The sequence below is a fragment of the Toxorhynchites rutilus genome, chromosome 3 (genome assembly GCF_029784135.1).
Source record: "Toxorhynchites rutilus septentrionalis strain SRP chromosome 3, ASM2978413v1, whole genome shotgun sequence".
In the NCBI taxonomy this organism is placed as follows: Eukaryota; Metazoa; Arthropoda; class Insecta; order Diptera; family Culicidae; genus Toxorhynchites; species Toxorhynchites rutilus.
Window position 1 is genome coordinate 281,880,449 of NC_073746.1, and position 23,699 is coordinate 281,904,147.

General features: G+C 38.1%; 1 protein-coding gene across 2 annotated transcripts in view; it reads right to left on the reverse strand.

Annotated features, from left to right (window-relative positions):
• Positions 1–11,473: 11,473 nt before the first annotated feature.
• LOC129776450 (uncharacterized) overlaps positions 11,474–23,699 on the reverse strand; it is a 46,828-nt gene continuing 34,602 nt past the window's right edge. Inside the window, exons 1-4 of one of the 2 annotated variants that reach the window (XM_055782105.1) lie at positions 19,612–19,709; positions 19,131–19,530; positions 12,463–12,638; positions 11,474–12,396 (exon numbers count right to left, since the gene is read on the reverse strand). In XM_055782105.1, the coding sequence (XP_055638080.1) occupies positions 11,777–12,396; positions 12,463–12,638; positions 19,131–19,498 (1,164 nt within the window). In that variant the 5' untranslated portion in view covers positions 19,499–19,530; positions 19,612–19,709 and the 3' untranslated portion in view covers positions 11,474–11,776. Of the gene's footprint in view, positions 12,397–12,462; positions 12,639–19,130; positions 19,531–19,611; positions 19,710–23,699 lie in introns of those variants that run through there. The other variant, XM_055782104.1, reaches the window with a different exon arrangement.

Sequence of the window (23,699 nt, forward strand, 5' to 3'; positions counted from 1 at the left end):
TTTAGTAATGCGGTATCTAATCTAGGACGGTCATAACAATTAACTTGAACGCATTTTTCTCGAAACTATTTTTTTCAAACTGGCGTACACGGTTACTCAAGTTCTACTGATCCGATTTATGGCGAATTTATATTAATACAATTTGTATGCATCACTCTATCGAATGTGCCAATAGAACTTTTTTTTTATTTTACTATTTTTTTTAAATCTTGAAACGTAAAGAAAATGTTTTGAATACAATTTTTTTTCTTCAAACGGCTGCCATTTGGTTATAAAAAATATTTTTTTTACTTGTCCGAGGTTCATGCCGTAGCGGCATCTTTACTATTCTGTTCTTCAGAATGTGTACGATTTTCATTGATTCAGATAATCGTGTACGCCATTGCACAACTTTTTTTTAACCTCCTCACTTCATCAGCTTGTAACTATTCTAATTATGAATACTTTGTTTCCGTTAAATTTTTGTTTAATTGTTAAAAGATAGATAAACAAATATTGATATAATAAATTGTAAATATACTTTGTTTTATTTTTTCGGAGATCGAAAAAACGTTAGAAAATCGTGCCTCTACACTAGAATTGATTTGATTTAATTAATAGATATCATCAAGTTTATTATGCGTATTTGGGATAAAATTTTCTAATTACCTGAAAACCACTAACTTTCAAGTTTTTTTACCTTCAAAATGGTACTCAAATTAACCAATTTAAATGTTTTACAACTACATCCTATATAAAATTCTTTCAAATCTTTCAAATGAAAGCAACAGAATCGTTAAACGTAGTGTACTTTTTGAAATAGAGCCAGTGTAAGACAAACAAAGCCCTAAACAGATAATAATCATAACTCTGTCATTGATGAAATTCGACCATTTGTGTAGAATTTTTTTTTTTCATCAAATATAATCCTCCGTCACTTCCTGAGAGATTCCGGATAGATGTTATTTTTTATGTGAGAATGATGGTTGAATCAAAAATTAAATTCGTCTATTATATTCAGTTTTATAAAATTTAACAGTTTCGAAATGATAACAGAGATGAAGGTGTGTTTCAAATTTCAGATCAATCGGTCATCAGGAAAGGGATCAAATTTGTATTAATGTGGGACCGCGCTACAGACATAAGGGATGTATCAAAAATAAGCTATAAACATTTTTAGTGCCACTGTTCATTGATGTACAAACGAAGGCAGTTGTGCTCACCTGTATTTAGTATCTTGATCTGTCAAGAGTCCACCAAGAATTTGTTTACGTGTGGATTTTTCATTCCTTCCGAATGTCGCGTATCAAAACGGAGACTAAAGTTCAAGTCTTGAACACATGGATGCGAGAGAAGGGTATTACAATGAATAAAGTAGAAGATGTTCGGGGAACACTATTTATTCGATGATTTACCGAAAGAGAAATAAAACCAGGACCTTCCATCCCTGATCTGGAAGAGGACTCAAGAATTCTTCCGAGAACATAATATTACACCACATTCATTGGCGAGGATGTGAGTGACCATGAGAACTCAATTCAGGTGGAAAAAGTTGGGCATTTGGGTGCTTGTGAGGCAGGCAATCTGCTCATGTGGATTGATGTCGTCAAGTTTCTATACAGAAGGAAAAATAAATGCCGATATGTACCAATCTGAGTGTTCGCAGAAAATGTTGCTTCCACTATACAAGAAGCATAGCACCTCATCACTATTCTGGCCGGATTTGGCAACGGCCCACTACGTCAAAACCACTCTAAAGTGGTTTAACCTTTTCGCTAAGGCAGTGTGCTCCGTCGGTGTGATACCGCTAAACGGAGTATTGCGCCGAAAAGTGTGCATATCGCGCTGGTGTGATCGATGTGCAGCATCACCGTGATGTCGTCTATAGGCGACGCTCGTACACACAGGTCGTCGCGCGGATGCCTATAAGCGACGCTCGTAGCGAAAGGGTTAAGGATAATGATGTATATTTTGTAGAGAAAGTCATCAATCCACCAAAGCTTCGTCCGATCGAGAGATACTGGGCTATTGTCAAGCGAATCTTCAAAAAGGATGGTAGGATCAATAACACTATGGCGAAATCCAAGAAAAACTGGAATGTTGCGTCCAAGAAAGCCGATCGATCCACTGTACAAAACATAATGAAAGGTGTTAAGTCGAAGGTCAGAGCATATTTCCATTAATTTTTTTTATTTGTTTTTCATCACACACGAACACGGTTTCCTCGTTTGATTGATAAAAAATTGGATTTTAAAATAAAAAAAATATATTCACAGCTTATTTTCACTCCTTACAAACATTCAAATTACAAACAGGTAAAGCTAAATAAAAACGTTTCATAAAAAACATTCTCGTCCAACCTGCTGTTTCACTCAAACCAGCTGTTTACTGTTTCTGTCTGAAAACAAACTCCAGTGTCAATTGAATCTCGATCACTGCTTCAATTGATAAGGACAAAAGTAGATCTCAAAGAACAACATGATAAGCGGTTTGAATGAAGGAGCTTTTATTCAACCGAATGGAAGGCATACAGCGAGAAGAAAAAAGTCCATTCGTCAAATCAGTTCATGAGCCCGAGATATACGTGTGAATGGAAGTGCTGTCAGGCATGACTGATTGTAATTCTCATTCGATTTCAAATTATTTATTTGAGAATAAGCAGCACAAAGTATTCAAACAATATCTAGTAATGATTTTGATTTTTGATTTTTGGCTTGCTAAAATGATTGAGTAAAATGCTCCACATCATGGTAGATGTCGGCATTATGCGAGGGCGGTCTTATAAGTACTTAGCCTCATCGCCCGATGGTGTCAGTATCACAAGAGAGATTACTTATCGTCTAGTACATTCTTGTAAACGGCTACTGTCAAAATTTCAGCCGAATCCGACTCGTAGTTTTGTTGTGATCGTGTGTGGAAGCGGGCGTGGCTAAAAGGAGACTGTGTTGAGGAATAAATCGCCACTTTTCCAGAAATTTTTGTTTGTAGGCTAAGTACTTATCGGACTGCCCTCGTACATTCGGAGTCATCACATTTTTTTTTTCAATTACGAGGGTCTACGTTTTATTTTCTATTTTTCTTCATAATCGCCGTAAGGTTCGAGGCATTTTTCATAGCGTGGCACGAGTTTTTCTATTCCGAGCGCGAAGTGCGTAGCGTCCATTCTTTTTGAAGTACGATGTAACTGCGTCACGAATTTGTTCAGTGTTATCAAATCGTTGACCGCCGAACGCCTGTTTCATCACCGTACTATTGTGAAGTTTTGGACCGATTATGAACCGCGATTAAGAACAAAAGGCCAGTTTTATTGACGAAAGGAGTGTTCCTTATCCAACGATAATGCGCGACCCCATTCTGCTCGCGTAACTCAAGATCAATTGAAAAAATTCAAATGGTCTGCGTTCGAGCATCTTCCTTATTAGCCAGACCTCGCCCCTAGCGACTATCACATATTCCCGGTGATGAAACAGGCGGGAACGACTCCTTTTCTGCCCATGATTGCATAGGAGATGTAATCGACAACACCATTAGTGTTGAGAAAACGCATTTTTGTTGTTTTTTTGCCTACAAGCATAACCATGCAAAGGGCCTGGCCGGGTAAGGAAGTAAAAAGTGCCCCCAAACCAAATCACTAGCCGTATGGCAAATATTGTAAAGGATATTAAATAAGAAATTTTGGCGGTTTATTTGAACCCCTATCTGGTTTGACGTAGGATCTATAGTGAAAAACGTACTTTTCGTTAATTTCACGCCATCCTCAAAAGATCCGAGATAAAAATTTGAAAAAAATACTGAATGTGCATCTTACTACGATGTATCAAAAAAAATTATCAAAAAAAAATTTCATCAAAAATTTTAGTACTAAAAAAAATAATGAAATCTTGAAAATTTTTTTTTTGGGATTTAGAGATTCAGTACTACTCTAATTCATATTTTAATGTGTTTCTACGGCTTTTCTAGATATGTGTGATTTTTTTCAGATTTTTTTCAGTGTTGCGCGGTATCAAAAAATTTTTTTTTTATGTTTCCAAAGAGTGGTTAGGTAAGGGAGTAAAAAGTGCCCCCAAACCAAATCACTAGCTGTATGGCAAATATTGTAAAGGATGTTAAATAAGAAATTTTGGTGGTTTATTTGAACCCCTATGTGGTTTGACGTAGGATCTATAGTGAAAAACGTACTTTTTCGTTTATTTCACGCCATCCTCAATAGATCTGAGATAAAAATTTGAAAAAAATACTGAATGTGCATCTTACCACGGTGTATCAAGAAAAATTATCAAAAAAATAATTCATCAAAAATTTTAGTATTAAAAAAAAATTATGAAAATTTGAAAATTTTTTTTTGGGATTTAGAGATTCAATACTACTCTAATTCATATTTAAATGTGCTCTTACGGCTTTTCTAGATTGATAAATATCGTCAAGCTGTTTTTTTTTAAATATCTAATAATAAAAATAAAATAATAAAAAAGAAAAATACACAGTACAAAAAAATGTTATAGATTTTCTGGCATTTCGAAATTTTGAAAAAAAAAATATAACTTTGAGACCCACTCCTGCTCAAATTTTTATTTAAATGCGTTCGTATGTGTCTTTTTTCTACATGTGGCGTAATTTTTCCTGAATTTTTAAGAGCATTGTGTGACACAAAATAATTTTCTTCATCGTCTGCATTATTATTTTTATTTTTTTGAAATCGATTATTTTATTGTATTCGTGGTTTTCAATTGAAAGATTAAAATAAAAAAACAAATCGAATTTGTGGTCTCAAAGTTATATTTTTTTTCAAAATTTCGAAATGCCAGAAAATCTATAACATTTTTTTGTACTGTGTATTTTTCTTTTTTATTATTTTATTTTTATTATTAGATATTTAAAAAAAAACAGCTTGACGATATTTATCAATCTAGAAAAGCCGTAAGAGCACATTTAAATATGAATTAGAGTAGTATTGAATCTCTAAATCCCAAAAAAAAATTTTCAAATTTTCATAATTTTTTTTTAATACTAAAATTTTTGATGAATTATTTTTTTGATAATTTTTCTTGATACACCGTGGTAAGATGCACATTCAGTATTTTTTTCAAATTTTTATCTCAGATCTATTGAGGATGGCGTGAAATAAACGAAAAAGTACGTTTTTCACTATAGATCCTACGTCAAACCACATAGGGGTTCAAATAAACCACCAAAATTTCTTATTTAACATCCTTTACAATATTTGCCATACAGCTAGTGATTTGGTTTGGGGGCACTTTTTACTCCCTTACCTAACCACTCTTTGGAAACATAAAAAAAAAATTTTTTGATACCGCGCAACACTGAAAAAAATCTGAAAAAAATCACACATATCTAGAAAAGCCGTAGAAACACATTAAAATATGAATTAGAGTAGTACTGAATCTCTAAATCCCAAAAAAAAAATTTTCAAGATTTCATTATTTTTTTTAGTACTAAAATTTTTGATGAAATTTTTTTTTGATAATTTTTTTTGATACATCGTAGTAAGATGCACATTCAGTATTTTTTTCAAATTTTTATCTCGGATCTTTTGAGGATGGCGTGAAATTAACGAAAAGTACGTTTTTCACTATAGATCCTACGTCAAACCACATAGGGGTTCAAATAAACCACCAAAATTTCTTATTTAATATCCTTTACTATATTTGCCATACAGCTAGTGATTTGGTTTGGGGGCACTTTTTACTCCCTTACCCGGCCAGGCCCTTTCTGATGAAATGATCTGTCCGGTTGAAGGATATTATCGGCAAAAAGAGATCCTAGGTGATTTTGCGGATTATAACATATTTTTTTCCATTTGGAAAACGCTTGCGTCTATTTATGCGGACAATCAATCGTTTCAATGAACATATGTCCGCACAGCTAGACTTAATCATCAGGTTACTCTGTTTGTAGCGTAAGTATTTACAATTCCGATAATAGTCAAAACGTCTCCGTCGGTAGTTTCAGTTGTTATCGGATACAGTCAAAAAGTTTTGGAAGAAATTTAGTATAATGTCTGGAGAAGGTGATTTGTTGCGAGTCTATGATAGTACTTTTTTCCTGAAGAATACTCTGGGATATAATAAGAACAGCAGGTTCGTGTTTTTTTTTCAATTAATTGAATTTGTAAAGGCAATCTGCAATGCTGGTAATTTTAGCAACATGATTTACCGATATCACGATCAATCGCATAAAGATGGTGGAGTGACTTACTCCAACGGTATAAATAAATGCGCAGTATGTGGAATAATTCAATGTTGATTCCGAGGAGTTATAATGCTAAGACCCAATATTATTTTAATTTTACTACTGATCTGATTGTTTCATTATCTACTTGAAGATTCAAATGCAGAAATTTAGGTAATTATAACATTAAAAAACACAATTGCTTCTCTTTGTTCATCGCAGTGCAGTGTACAGAGAATAGTAATTATATGAGCAGCGTTTCAATTGTTTCTTATATTCATCTATTAGGAAACACTAAGTAATAAGACACTATCGTGACAGACATGTTTGGACTCTACAAAGAATGTGATTGAAATGTACATTTAGCTTATAGAACATAATACTGACAATTGTTGATTTTCGAACGAAGTATGAAAGCTGTAGACGTAGTTCCAGTCTGTTATGCGGACAAATAGTGATTTTTTAAAATAGTGATCGGAAGCTATTTGAAATTGCTCAAATGTTCTCGAACAAAAAATGTTTGCATGATGAGCAAACGTATTACATTATGTAGAATGCGAAACAGCGAAAAAGTCGATTTTGTTTATTATGTCGTTAACGTCTCCTATACAAACATGGGCAGTTTTGTACATGACGGATTTTTGTAACGTGTAAATATCAGACAGGCGGCGACTAGGAAAAGCTACACGAACTACCGCCCGCGGTCTACGCTTTGGCCACTCCTGCACTATAGCTTCTCCACGCTGTTCCAACCGTATGCACAGTATGCGTTCTTATAATGCAAAACCGGTCTGGAAAGTCGAAAAAACGTTTTTTTGCGCTTTCTAAGGGGATAAGTTTTTGAAAAATGCATGTTGTACTGAAAGATTTTTCGATATTTAATTTCGGTGGAAGGTTGCAGCCAAAGAGATGAGGTCACCTATTGCTGTACGAGTTTTTCAACGCGTTTTTGTTCTGTTTTTTCGAAACCATGAAACCATGTTTTTTCAGCCCCGTGTATCGATGTCTCAGGATTTACTCGACCGATATAGCTGAAATTTGTTTTCAGCGTGTAAAAATTGATTATCTGAAGTATTACATAGCCGTTCTCTGATATATCATTTTTTACAGTTTTTCATGAGCCTTCAGACACCGATTTTTCATGAAAAATAACTAATTTTTAACAAAAATGACCAAAATTTTGGCAGAGGTTATTGCTTTCTTGTACGGACAAAAGCAACTACTAATGATGGATGTTTTTTCACTCAATTGAAAGATGAAATATAATATGACGTATTCCTACATCAATAACATTGGAGCTACATCTGCATTCACATTACCTTCAATAAAGCAAAGTTGTTCCTCAAACTTAATCTCGTTATAATTTCATAAATTGGTCGGACAATCTAGGTTCATGAAATTTTCTAGCTATGTTTTGGAAAGGAACGAAACATTTGAGTGTATGGATAAAAAAGAATTAGGTACAGCTGTTATGACAGTTCTCATTTCTAACTAAGGAAACTTGGGCATGGAAACCAGTATAGTATTACGGATAGTGTTTATTAATAAGGGTAAATTTCAAAAATCAGGAAAAACCTGGATCATTTCAGAAAAATCAGGCAAAACTGAGTGTTTGTTAGGATATCAGGAAACGTGCTTAAAAAACCTGGGAAATACCGGAAAATCAGAAGTTTGGCATCTCTGAACACTACCCAGGACAACGCACCGAAGTAAATGAATAGCTTTGAGAACATGTGCCGGGAATTCGTGCGCAGGACTGCCGCCATACATGCGGCATTCTGTTATATTACAGGAATTCTGTTAGGCTATTACTTTGCTTGTTCTCGTCCGACTTAGGATCACCTTCAAAATCTTATTTCCCACACGTTGGAGTTTCAATCTGTACATAGGTGTAGTTTACTTGTGTGTAGACAACCTACTGATTCTTCAGGTTCTGTTTAGAAGTTTTGCATATAGAGGATTTTTGTAATTGTTTTGTTAGAATTAGATCTAAAGATCAGTTGTCTATCTAATGTCCTGATAATCCTGAGTAAATTACCACCTCGGACCACTGAACAATATGATCTCCAAGCCGAATTCTATAATCATCATCCGGGACAAGTCTTGGCAATTTGGAATATTGAAACAAAATAGCTCTTCACTATAAAGGGTGTGTCACATCAAATTGCATCACGGAAAAAACGCTGTAGAAATTCGCCCAGTAGACCGATCCTATTGAAAATTTTAGACAGTAAAACAAAAACTATTGAACAACTTTTGGCATTTTCTTTTTATTCATACTTCGAGCCCAAGCCCGTATGCTCGCACCTTCCTCTTTACCCCGTCCATAAGGTTCTGTACAACGTCAGGTTGTAGTTTTTTTTTGAACAGAAATCCATTTTCTCTTGAAGTCCGCCTCCGATTTGACAACTTTTGGGTTCTTCCGGAGGGCCTGCTTCATAATCGCCCAATATTTCTCTATTGGGCGAAGCTCCGGCGCGTTGGGCGGGTTCATTTCCTTTGGCACGAAGGTGACCCCGTTGGCTTCGTACCACTCCAACACGTTCTTTGAATAGTGGCACGAAGCGAGATCCGGCCAGAAGATGGTCGGGCCCTCGTGCTGCTTCAATAGTGGTAGTAAGCGCGTCTGTAGGCACTCCTTAAGGTAAACCTGGCCGTTTACCGTGCCGGTCATCACGAAGGGGGCTCTCCGCTTTCCGCAAGAGCAGATCGCTTGCCACATCATGTACTTTTTGGCAAACTTGGATAGTTTCTGCTTGCGAATCTCCTCCGCAACGCTGAATTTGTCCTCTGCGGAGAAGAACAACAGGCCCGGCAGCTGACGAAAGTCCGCTTTGACGTAGGTTTCGTCGTCCATTACCAGGCAATGCGGCTTCGTCAGCATTTCGGTGTACAGCTACCGGGCTCGCGTCTTCCCAACCATGTTTTGCCTTTCGTCGCGGTTAGGAGCCTTCTGAACCTTGTATGTACGCAGGCCCTCCCGCTGCTTGGTCCGCTGGACGAATGAACTTGACAAATTCGACTTATTGGCGACATCCCGGACCGAACTTCTCGGATCACGTCTAAACTGCTTAACTACGCGCTTGTGATCTTTTTCACTGACGGAGCATCCATTTTTGCCGTTCTTCACCTTCCGGTCGATGGTTAGGTTCTCGAAGTATCGTTTTAGTACTCTGCTGACCGTGGATTAGACGATTCCCAGCATCTTACCGATGTCCCGATGTGACAACTCCGGATTCTCGAAATGAGTGCGCAGGATTAATTCACGACGCTCTTTTTCGTTCGACGACATTTTTCCAAATTTACGAAAAATTGACAGTGAAGCATGGCCAACGTGATCTATACACTCTTATCTGATTATAAGCGAAAGCTGAAGATATAATTCCTAAAAATTAAATTTCTACAGTTTTTTTTCCGTGATGTAATTTTATGTGACACACCCTTTATTAACTGTGCGGCCCTCACGACCTTTTTACATTATGACAGTATCATTCGCGAATTGCGACAAAACGCCATCACCTGGAAGGGTTGGGATATCCGATGTATAAATGTTATAAAGAATAGACCTAAGGATGCTTCTGTTGAGAAGTTATCCTCGGATTATTCTGATTGAAAAATTATGTTGATGTAGCTTGTACGGTAGAATATCATACCACACATTGTCAAAAGCTTTTTCGATGTTCAAGAGTGCCGCCATTTCTGTCGTCTTGGATTTGATTGATCATCGATAAAATTTAGACATCCTAGACATCCTAGGTATATCTACATAATTTCAAGGAGAGTTAGTTAGGCAAATCAGGTTCCGTCGGGGTCGCCCTGCAGTGGACATGCACATGACAGAAGTCGTTGTTTCACTCCTTCCAGCAGAAGCTCTTTTCGTCTTGATCATTTTGTTTGGCACCTCAGGTTTGCGTAACTAATGGTTCAGATTCCGGTCTCGAAATCACTCAAACCAATCCCAGCCAGCAATTTTCTTTTTGACGTAGAACTACGTCTTTCAGGATAGGGGTGCCAAATCAGAAAACAGGTAACGTTTTTTTGAAATAAAGTTTACGTTAATAATTATTTTCACAGTGAACAGCTTCTGATTATTTGCATACCAATCGAATCGGAAATTCTCTAAGATTCGTTTGATATGCTTACAATCCTCTCATCCCTAAACAGTTTAAATTAATGAAAACTGGAACCATTCCTATTTGCCCATACATTGGTTCTGCCGATTTGTGTGCTTACCATACCGTGCCGTCAGAAACGAGCAACTAATACATTCGATTCTGACCGTTTTCAACTTACTTGGTGTAAATAAGCCATCCACGATTTGAACCCACACCACTTCGCGTTTGGTGGTCATCGGAGCAACATCGTTGCTGGCAAGCATCGAGCGAGAATGGATTCTTTCCCTGTCAGGAAAGACAAGGGAAGAAGGAGTATGGAGTAGAGTTTCTTTCTACTGATGAGATGGAATGAAACCAAAGTTGCGAACGAGTAAGCAAGTACAACACAACGAGCGGACATCACTCGTACCTAGTGTTGATTTCACACACATAGACACACACAGCTCGATACAACGGCAATGCAATTTCTTTCGCATTAACTACATACCCTCGAAAAAGAGGAAGTCAAACGACGGACATCGGTCATAGTGATCCAAACAACGGTTCTCGAAATCGAGAAGTGACGGTCCAATTCCTGATCCTGGTTCGCAGTAAACATGATCCCTGTTTGAGTTAGCATCCACCAGAGATGTGATCGATGAGCGTTGAACTCTAGTAGATGAGGGATATCATGAACTCTTTTTTGTTAATATACCCCACTTAACGGCGGTTCTGGCTTTTTTCAGCTGAATTCCTATTCGGCCCTTTTTTGTCCTCTGTATATAAACACGATGCATCTAATACAAGTGGAGGCGATCTGGCGTAGTGGTAACATCCATACTTCTCACGCAGAGATCACGAGTTCAATTATTCTCACTCCCGACATTCTTCCACCAAAGGAAGTAAAAGTGACGAACCAGCCGAAATGTGTCGATAGTCACTATAATAGAGAAAAAAAAAGATGCATCTACAAAAAGATGCCTTATGAAAACCAAACAAAAGTTCCCAAAACTGTACGCATATGAAGCTTTTGATTTTTTTTTTCCAAAAATCAGCAACTCAGACAACCGATCTGGTAATTTTCCTCATTCACATAATTGAACTCTACATTGGCAACAAATTATTGCTTTGTATGCAGCTCATCGAAGTGCTGAAAGCATCGAACTGGGAAGTTTCTCTTTCGCATATTGAATGCCTGTTTGGTTTTCGTTTAATTTAAAAATACATTCGTGTATTTCACTGTTTCGCATCGACTATGGTCCTATTATCAAAATTTGTGTATGCACTTAAGTAAATCAATGAACTTGATGCTGCTAATGCACGGCTTGCCTGCCCCTTGCGCAACAGCCAGCCGGAGCAAAACTCTCGCCCATTTCACGTTTGTACCTCAGCTAAACGTGATTCATCAATAGTGATTTCATCAGTCAATGTGCAGACGATTATCGTCCATATCTATTCAATTCTTCTAAACTACTTATTATAATAAATAAAAAAAAATAAAAAAAAAAAACAATTCATCCACACGATGGTTTCTCATTCCGTGGATCTGCTGCGGTAATTAATTTGGGTGTTAGAACTGGCGTTTTGCTACTGCCTGTGAGCACGCTCGATTCATCTGCCTCGATGTCTCGTATTTGCTGGGAAATTCGCTTGCTTCTTGGTGGAGGAACCGGTGGGTTACCAGAATCGACGAAATTCTCCGTGTTTGGGTCTGCGTGCTGAGCCTGCTTTTGATTCTTCTCCCGGTTCCATCGCATCAACGCCTTTATGCGCCCCCCATGATAGTGATAAATATAGATTGCAGCAAATGCACATAGGACCAGAAAAAGCGACAGCAGTGCGACCAAAGGTCCCATGTATGGAACCCCTTGTGGCACTTCGTTGCTCTGCTCGTCGATCGACGTGGTTCCTTCCTCAGGAACGGCACCCGGCACCCGTGTTGGCGTAGGTCGTTGGCTTGGTCGCGCGGGATAGCGTGTACCGGTATCGTTGGTATCTCCAACCAAAACATCTGCACAGGCACGGAATTCCTCCTGGGGACCACAGCCAACCGCTCCGTTTCCGTCCGGACAGACACCCCAGTTATTACCGGCGACGTATTTCCACTGGATGACGCAGTTCGTGCATCGAAGATCTGCAAGTGAAATGAATGTTAATATCAATCGAGCAAGTTTTCAAAAAAAACAAAATAATTGTATACCATGAGGAAGCTCCGCCTTCATGTCGTAGATCCTGCTGCCGTTGCGGGGATAGAAACGCGTTTTCTCATCATTCGGATTTGGTATGCTGGGCGTTCCGCTTATAATTTTCAGCAGGTGCTTATCCAAACATTCTTGTTTGGCTTTAACGTTCTCACAGATTCGAAACTCGAAGTAACTGGAATGAGAAGAAGGGCCATGTTAGATTTTGTGAATGAAATTTGGATTTGTGATACCCATAAATGGTTTTAAATCCTGAACAAAACAATTACTTTTTGATCGTTTTCACTTTTGGAGTGTAAAATGAAAATCAATAAATTAAAAATGTGACAAAATAGGATTTTTAAGGTTATAACTCAGTCATTTCTCGATACATCGTACCGATGTTACCATCAATGGAATATTTCTACGCATCTATTATAATAAAGAAAACTATATTTTTTCGTGAGAATACAAATAGTGGCTGTGGCTATCGAATATCCCTGTGCCAGATTTCACCCAACAAATAGTTCAAACCATTTATTATTTTTATCCAAGTATGAAACAGTAACCGTTGAGGCTATTCTTTTGTTTATCGCTTGCGGCTTTTTTGTTAGATTTTGACAGTGAGTTTCATTGTACAAAATTCTAGCCGTTGATTATATTTTCTGTTTCTGAACAAACTATGTGAATCTTATACGGTAATCTCAGGTCGCGAGATGTTGTGTTAAAGTGGAAGAAAATTGTTCAATTTAGTACATTGAACTTGCTCGGCGCACAACGTTTTCGGATCCCAATTCACAGTGCAGTTGGAGCTGAAATCATCATTGACTAGTTGTCACTAGTTGTCCCACGTTGAGATACTTTTCTCGGTGGTCGCTGAACAGACTTCCAAATAGCTGCAATTGAACTGAACAGGGTTGGAACCCCAGAGATTGTATCCATCATGACCAGGATATCTATCGGAAAGTACCGGTCTATTTTTTGTTCATATGTGAAACCTTCCCCGAACCAATTGAGAGCATCGATATTCTCCCTACAACTCATAAGGATAGTACCGTTCCAAGCCCCAAATCCCCCATTTTGCAGTAATTTAAAAACTCTATATTTTCAATGTTATGTATTGTTTCAATTCCGCGTAACATTCATATACTTCCTGATTATCAGGAGAAAATCTGGGAGAAGCTGGAGTGATTCATGAATTAGGTAAACATAAAATCTTATAGTGAAGGCAAGTTGAGAAAAAAATTTTTTGTTGTTTCAATCCATTGTTTGGCCTATTGCGTGTACGTGTTATCGTGATTGTTTGTATGATTGATTGTTAGTGAAAATCGCTGCTGCGCACATATTTTGTGCGCATTAAATTATTACATATACTTCTGTCGACCGATGAACGACTTTCAAAGAAGAAGTAGCCACTAAATTTCCAAACTATAAATCCCACACGTACACTATCCAATCCAACGATATCAATTAATAGCGGTCTATTGATGTTGGGTTCCAGCTAACATTCCATGTTGTTCTTAATACCGCTGAATGAAAGAGCGAAAGAACGGTTCAAAAGAACTGATTCACTTAGATGAATGGTTAGTGACTGAACCGTTCATTAAAGTGAACTGTTTTGCCCATCTCTACTCGACCCTCTCCATTCTTTTTTTAAACTAGGTACTTATAATGGAATCTATCTAAACTCACAATTTCCATTGCCATATGACCAATTCAAATTACGACCGATTTTTGAAAAGGGTGTATTCAAAATCATTGATCTTTCCTTAAAAAAATTAACGCAAAATGAAGATGTTTGATTGGAATATGATGTTTGACAAAGTTGTTGAAAAATCAATGAACTATTTAGGAAAAATAACATTTTGAATACACTGTTAAAAAATCTAGCTCAAAAATTAAATTTAATATTAAAAACTTTTATATCTCAAAACACCCCGCCTTCGATATTTTTTGTATATTTTTATTGGAAAACACTTCTAATTTTACAAAGTTTGACGTATAGTGGTGCCGTCTCAGACTCAACCAAAATAGAGATAGGTTTTTTTTTAGTTTATGAAATTTCAATACTTTGTGAAATCGTGACTGTTTAAGAAAAGTAATAAGAAAAATAGAATTTACATACGATTCAACATGAAAACCTATATATAATGTTTTACCTAGGACCAACCGGTGATACATTCTTCTTCTTCTTCAATGGCACTAACGTTCCTAGAGGAACTTCGCCGTCTCAACGTAGTATTACTTGCGTCATTTTTATTAGTACTTAGTTGAGATTTCTAGGCCAAATAACACGCCTTGCAATGCATTCTGAGTGGCAAGCTCTAGTATACGCGTGATCACAGTGCAAGTCGGAGGAAATTTCTCTGACGAAAAATTCCCCCGACCAGAACGGGAATCGAACCCGAACACCCGGCATGTTAGTTATGACGCTAACCACTCGGCCACGGGAGCACTACCGGTGATACATGAAATTTAGAAAATGACTTAAAAATGCATAAAATATCGAGATCGGGTGTCATCTCGAAAAAAAAAATTTTTTTTTACCTGAACTTTTGAACAGGTAATATTTTTGGGCCAATGAACAAAATGTACATGGTCGGTTCTTCAAATTTGATAATTAATTTTTTTTTTCATTTTTCCAGGGATTCCATCTGATCGGAGTTGAAAATCAGGACACCTGTCACAGCTACGATTATGAACAAATCATAATCATTGTTTTGAGATATACATAAATAAAAACACACTGCATGTGATTGTAACCAAAATCTATTTTTTCTGTCATTCAATTCTCGTTTGGTAGTCATCGGAGCAACATCGTTGCCGACGAGCGTCGAGCGGGAATGGATTGTCTTTCTTAAGACAGGTGAAGGAGGAGTAATGGAGTAGTTTTCCTTCCACAAGGGCCCTTCTCAGGGCTAGAGACGAATGCACTGCAAAAGTCTAAAGTCTCTATCAACCAAACAAGGAAGAAAGGTATTATAGTGACTTTCAACACTTTTGGCTGGTTCGTCACTCTACTTCCATTTTTGTAAGAATGATGGGAGTGAGAATTGAACTCGTGACCTTTAGCGTAAGAGATATGGATGTTACCACTACGCCAGATCGCCTCCAATCTTAAACCTATTTGTTTAACGTATTTCGCGGACGATCCATGCGGTGAAAATTATCCGAAGGTAATAGCCTCAGAAGTTTTTCGAGTCATCAAAAGTCATGCGCAATAGTGCCAATAGTGTACAATCCATGGATTTGAAGCTGTTATGATGTATGAAACGCAAGAGTATCTTGAAAATCCATCAGCAAATGACTGAGCAATGAGCGCTAGAAATTGGACAATTTTCGCGATGCGGAAGATTTTTCGTTTTTCACTTTGTATCCCAATATTCTCCTGATAGACGCAATCCTACGCCAAAAAGTTTTTACTCAAAATCAAAATACAAAAAAAAATTAATTATGATCAGAGCTTGAAAGTTTTAAAACAAGAAGATGAAAATGATTCTTTTAGTTCATTTTTTCACATTAGCCTGAATCTTTTTCGATTGTGATTATTCTCTACTGAAACTGAAATATCGATTTCGTACTACTGCTGTCATTTCCTTTGAATTTGAAAGCAAACGCTCCCTCTTGCAGAATGAAACTATCCGAATTCATTCTCATATGAATGGGCTTTATGTCAGTTAAATAGGATTTTCCCGGTCTGTCTTTCTGAAAAATGTTGAATTAATAGAGGCATATGAGGGCATATTAGTCTTGCAACCAGCGCAAGCAACTGATTACGCCTGCTGGCATACTGCACATCCTTCTACATCATCATTTTCATTACTTTCAGTAAATACGGTTCGAACTCACACGAAATTTTCATCAAGATATAAGACACTTTCATTTTCATTTGCGATTTGATAACTTCGCTTCAGTGTGAAGAATGGATCAAATGAACGGGAAACGGAACGAGACTGTTCAGAGGTGAATTGATATTCTTCTATTGAGCGTGAGAGAGTAGCATTTTTTTTATCCTGCATTAGTATGCAGCAAATTGAAAGGCGATAGGCTCATCACTGAGTGAGGATGTGTCAATTGAAGCGAAATTGTAAAGCCCCGATTATCATCAACAAAATTGAATTTCTTATAAAAATCAAAACAAATGCTAGAATGTGAACAAAAATCACGCCCCAAAATAATCTCAAAATCAGGACATGTCCTGCTAAATCAGGGCAGATAGTAACCCTATCCATGCCTTCATTGCCCCGCAGGCTATATCCCAAAAATGTTTTTTCGAGATGACACCAGGGGTGGCATTTCGTATTTCGAAACGAGTGATTTTTGCCCGTTTCGACCACTTTTGCCATTATGTATCTCGAAGCGAGCTCGAAACGGGTGAAACGAATAAGGCAGTAGTAGAGTTTCGAGCAATGTTTGGCATTACGTAACATTGTGTTCGAGCGTTTTTAAACTCGAAACGAGAACAAATGTCTCGACAAGGAATGATTGATCGTCGTATGGGAAAATGCTAGTTAAACGTTGATTTTAATACTAAACCTTACATCGTTACGTTGACTTAATACTAAACCTTACATCAAATAAAATATCAATTGTATTTCCTTTGGTTTTGACGTCTATTTGTACTAGTATGTGAGTATAAATACAATACTTTTAGTATGTTGCATAGTTAGTAACTTGTTATTTTAGCACTATATACAATAAATACTACAAGCATCCACACTTCTCGAGAGGAACATTTGGTGGAGCCCATGGAGGAACAGGATCTCGCCCGAACTTTGCTGAATACACCCGATGCGAAGAGGACTTCTCACAAATTATGAGACATTTCAAAGAAAGCACCTAATGAGCGAGGGACCCCGGTGCGGGAAGTTTCAGAGTGGAATAAAGTACATGTGTTCATTTTCCGTAGGCCTTAGAATGGGTATATGAGTACCATCACTACACCGGGTATCTTTAATTTGTCGAAGAAATATTACTTTGTCTCATGAAACGATGTTGTATCCAATTCGATCCATTTTTCGCATAACTTCTTTCCAAAAGTGGCATCATTTCATTGAACACTGATGAAACTGTTGGTTGAGCCATACCAAGTGAAAAGTTTCCTCCTACATCAATTTGGTACGATCCACTAGCCAGAAGATTCAAAGCAACCACTAATTTTGCAGTAATAGCAGTGCTTCTGAAAGTTGGTGGGAACACGATTGTATCCAAAATAATTTTAAATACATCTCGGTTAAGCCTGAAATACTGCCGAAACCTTGAAACAAAAGAAAAATTAAAAATAAATTTGACATTTCTCTTCGAGACAAATTTTGCTCGAAATCTAGTACACTGAACATATAAACTCGAAAAAGATACATAATACTAAAATCAATTCGATTCGAGTTTGAATCTTCTCAAAACGAGTTACGATCTGAACAATATACGGTTTAAACGAAAACGGAGTTTAAAGAAGGAGGATGAACCACGAATTGGAACAACTCTACGGGGATCTCAGAATTCAGAAATCGCCATGGTTAGACGTATGCGATAGACGGGACGTGTTGTTAGAATACCGGACAGCACCACCACAAAGATGGTGATCGCATCGAATCCGGTGGGTATAATAAGAAGAGCCCAGCGAGCGTTGGGCCAAATGGAGTAAGACTTGAGAAGAACTGGTGCCGCCCGGAGTTAGGACTGCAGCGATAGACCGGGTTTATTGGCGAAACATTGTGAGGAAGATCTAACCTCAATAATCTCTAGAATGCAATCCAGCGAGTACTTGAGGGAACTGTAGGTGCTGCACGAGATGAATCCAAAGCAGTCTAGGGAGAAGGGGAAATTTATCGAGCTTATACTATGAAAATGTTAATATACAGCTGCTGCGAAAACAGTAGATCCTACTATACGGGCAGTAAATTATCAACGACGTTGATGCCGCGTAATTATTGCCATGAACAACAACAAATCACTGCACGAAAACCGTCGATAGCTGAACATGATCCTAATTAATTAATTAATCAATAGGCTGGTAGTCGAAAACATTGATAATTGGAAAGCCGATTAACAGGACCGACAATGATATTGTGCAAGAAAAATTCGGGACTCAACGTGTTAATAGACTAGCGGTCGAGTAGCCGAGTAATAGGCAAACGGTCGATATTGTGTTAAGAATTGTACTTGAATGTTATTTTTAGCCGAACGTAATTAGTGAGAAAAGGACATTAATTTGGACATTGATGACGAAAATCCGACACGGTCAGGTACAAAAATTCTGAGGAAACTTCCCAAGTAAAGTCGGCTTCTGCTGACAAATTTGCTAGATCTGGCAGGAAATTACGTCACAAACGGTATTATGAACTCAAAGCAGCATTACAAACAGGAGTGCATAAAAAGTGTGTTTTACCGTACATTAAAGCACACGAAGGACCTGTGAAGTTTGGGCCCGATTTGGCAAGCTGTCACTACAGCCAGAAGGTACTTCAGTGGTATAGAATTCATCGAAAAGGACCTCAATCCAACAATGTGCAATGAATAATTTTTATTTCGACCACTATATAATTGATTTTATTATACCGGAATCTGAATGAAATGAGGTCTACTTGATTTCTAGTAGAAATGGTATGTTAAGACAATTATCTGTTACTAACAACTTGACTGGCATGATGTATTTAAGGAACGTAACAAGAACATAAAATTCACTCACCCCATGTGGCTGGCAGTCAGCTCCACCCTCAGCGTAATGGTCGATCCTGGCTTGTAACGTCTTACGATTATCCCCTGGCCCCATTTACCACCGTACTCGTGGGGTCGTGGCAAGGGCACATCGTACGCGTCGCCGCACTCACCACACTTCCCCTCGTTTTTCTGCCACTGGCGGTTGAAGCCGCCACAGTACAACTCGTGGTCATTGTAGTTGGGTGGAGTTGAAAAGCCGTACCTCCACGCCGAAGCCCGACTCGGCGGTTCTATTAGCCGCCCGTGGCCACTACACTGTGTAACTAAGGCTAGAAGCATAAGCGCACCCGTCACTACTCCCACCGCCAGCCGGGCGTTTGCCTTCCGGTTGGTCATCGTCCGCCTGTAGGATGATTCACCTCCACTATCTGTAAGCAGATCAAACAAACAAAAACATGTGCTAATTATTCCACTGAGCTGAAATCTATTGTCGAGGGTTACTCGCATACAGTTAGAAGAACAGCCGGCCTTGATGGAACCTCGACAGCGACTGCTCGAAGTTTTCAAGAAGGTGCCGAATAATTGAGACCCTCCCCAAGCGCCACGCCAGAAGGGGCTGCATGCGCCTAGGTCGAACAATAAATTGATAATTGGCTTCCTAATGTGTTGCATGCCATGGATGCGATAGCGATTACGTGTGGCATTTCTCAAACAAAACTATCAAGAAACGCGAAGAATCTGATACGGAAGATGAATCGATGTCTGCAAAATGAAAACAATGCCACTGCCGCTGAAAAGGTATCGCTTGTGGTAAGAGTTACAACAATTGAAAACCGAGTCCCACTCATGTCGCGTGTGGTTGCGCGCAGACACGCGTGAACTCTGGAAAAATCTTTTCCTCGCTGTTGTGAAATTTTCCATTTTGTGTGGCATGCCGAATTGCTGAATATTATCGCTGTAAAGCATCGCTTTCAGTTCCAGTGAAACATAATTTCTTAATTTATTCACGCTAATGGAAATCTTAAACACCTAATGCTCGCCGGAGAGTATTTTGAAGATAGCTTCCTCGCAAGGTAATTTATTCATCGTTCGTAGGAGCACTGAAGTTGGGTGATCACACTCTACTGGGTGATTTACACTCTACTCTACTGGGAATCTCGTTCAAACGCATGTCACATGCACTCTTGAAGGTTATATAATTCGGACACACCGGTATCACTATTCAGCATGCATCTTTCACGCTGCATTATTCATATGTAATGCGCGTTGCAGTTCGTTGATTTCTTATGTTACCTACATTGTTTCTAAGCACTATTGCAGTATAATTGTCTCATAAGATAAACTTGTCATTTTGTGAATTATGTCTGTTACATTTTTATGCAACGAAACTATCGTTAGAGGCCGTTTCGCAAAAAACTACAAATCGAACCGTTCAAAATTACCCCCAATTACCATATCGAGAACAACATCACATTTGAGTATCCAATAATCTACACGCGGTCTACCATTAATTTGCCTACGTTAACAGACCTCACGCCCATTGGTCTGCCAGGTTACGATAGCCTTCCATCACTTCTGCATTGTCAGCTGAAACAGCATATTCGCACAATCAATGCGTTTTCCGAACGACACCGGCTTCAAAAATGCCCACTTGACCTGATTCCCAGCGGAAATATAAGCGCTGCTAGAGCTAAAACGTTTGTCTACTGACTGACCCAACTCTTTTGTTCAGGTTGATGATTGAAGACCATCGATCGTTAATGAAATGAAAAAAAAATTGAAAGCGTCTAACCACGCACTCACCATTTGTACATTTGTGTGTTATGCAATACTTGTTATAACAGTCTAGCAAAATTTAACAACACCGTCGCTCGGCGTCAAGACATGACCCAACAACAATGTATACACAACGGCGACAACGGTCAAGTAGTTTGCCCAACCCTATAGAGAGGCCAGAGTGCGGCATATGCACTTATGATTGTTAAGCCGAGGTCCTACTGAGACAATCGCATTGGCTATCGGATATAAGACGGCACTTTTCGACACGTCAATTATGTAGACAGGTTGGATAGTCACATCACTGTGTGTAGCGTGCGTGAATTCTGCAGAGTAGATACTGCCATCGAGGGGTTTCACGCAACCCGAGTTCCCAAAAATCCCAAAAACATTCCCAATCTAACAAGCATCAGAATTATTGGAAGCTTTTTCAGGTTTTGGAATGAATACTGTGCCTAAATATAGCTCAGAGAAGAGATCTCTGTTGGAGTGATTTTTTTCTGATTGTAACAAAAATTTGAGGCTTGAGTTTTTTTTCGAACAGATTTTTCTGTGCAACACAAATTTAGCTATACAGATTTTTGAAAGGAATAGTACAGATGAAAATGACTCCAGTATGCTCCTTTTTGGAGTATATTTTGCCCCAGATCAACATATTGAATTGTTTGTTCCAGGCTGAAAGACCTGAATTCGCGATGCTAACTAAAGAGCTAAAAGATTTTCATCTAACCATTCCCACCAACATCTGCGAGGAATCTTACGTTGTTTCAATGTCCAATGCTACTGAATTTGAATTTATTTTTACTTTGACAGATAGAAAAATAGCACACATTTCAATGGTAATTCCCCACGAGATTGAGAAGAAGAAAATCGATATAAGAGTATGTATACGTATTTTGTAGTGAAAGGGTTCAATATAAAAGTAGTTCAACGGGGGTCTCCGTAGCCACATTGGTTGCGCGTTCGCTTAGTAAGCGATCGATCGTGAGTTCAAAACTCAGGGCCCTCATTGACCATCTTTGTGTTGTTACAGAATAGCTACGTCCACGCAACAATCGTCAGCGATGGAAGATCATTTGAAGAGAGGCAAGAATATTTATTTTGAGATGGCAACAGAAGATGCTATCAGGACAATGTATAGCGAAGGCAGATAATATATCAGGATATTTGCAGTTTATTTATTGATCTGATCACGCAAATGGGAAAAAAGATTCGATTTTGATGATCCGACGCTCAAGACTGCTGCAATGTTAACTCCCAGAAAATTTTCCAATTTAACTACAATGGGGTTTCCAAAATCTGAAAAACGTATTCCGTGTCCTAAAAATTACATTGCTCCGGAAAAAAATCTCCGTTTCAATGTGCAGAATTGGTGGACAAAAATTGGATGCCTAAATTAATCGACGGTTCGCTCGCATTCCCGGCACTTCGATGCCTTGTTTCTAACGATATCACTATGTCCCACTCCTCGCCATACGTTCTTTTCTGAATATAATCAGAATAAGAATAAGCGTCAAAATCGTCCTTGCAACGACACGATGAACGCAATTTTACGATTAAAAGATTTGATTAAACATATTCATTTCATTTCATAATTTATTTTTACTTTGACAGATAGAAAAATAGCACACATTTCAATGGTAATTCCCCACGAGATTGAGAAGAAGAAAATCGATATAAGAGTATGTATACGTATTTTGTAGTGAAAGGGTTCAATATAAAAGTAGTTCAACGGGGGTCTCCGTAGCCACATTGGTTGCGCGTTCGCTTAGTAAGCGATCGATCGTGAGTTCAAAACTCAGGGCCCTCATTGACCATCTTTGTGTTGTTACAGAATAGCTACGTCCACGCAACAATCGTCAGCGATGGAGATCGATCCACGGTCGAAATAAGATCGATTCATCCATACAACTGCTCTGCTCTGCAAGACACATCGGGCTGCTGTTCTATAAATAACTCAACAATGATCGATCAACTGTCTCCGCTGTCCGGTGGTCCAACTGGATAATGGAAGAACAGAAAAGAATACTCTTACGCCTAAATGGCTACTGTGTGAATGTACCATATGTAATGGTATAGAAGGAATACTGGCGAATGACAACTGTGTAATGTGCTAATTATAGATATGATAACCATGTGACATGTACACGATTAAAATTCGGCTCTGTTACATCTAACATGCTAGTGAACCTTAAATAAATAAATGGAATAATAAAAAAGTAGTTGAAAATGGGTAATTAACCCGCATACTGAAGGATAATTGTTTACTTGTAATTAACAATTTTTTCATTGATAATTGTTCTATGATTCTATGATTGTTGAAACGACTTGTTGTGGTAGAAATCGAATGCTAATTTTATGCGAAATATGTAAGAGCTTCTTAAAAATTAAATTTCAAAAGTACGAAATCAATTCGTTTCGTTTGTTTTGTTTTTGAAAATGATCAAACATTTATTTCAAAACGATATCAATGTAAAAATCCGCCTTCATTTGAAATTAAACTGTTCGATTATTCAAAGTTTTTTTTTCAAATTGAAGGCATTAAAATGATGTGATTCAATAGCAGTGGTCGTAGTACGCGTATATGAATTTTTTTGACCACAAATTGTTTGGAAAGCTAGTATCTTCCGACGGTAAAAATTTCACGTTGATCCATTATGTTTTGAAAAAGGTATGCAGGAAGCCTAGGGAAAAAATCGGATTTTGGACACCCTCATTTCAAAAATCACCTGAAGGTCAAGTACTAAAATCACGAAATCGTTGAAAGTGGCCAAATCGACCGTGTATGATGTGCTGAAACGTTTCCGTGAACGTACAACTG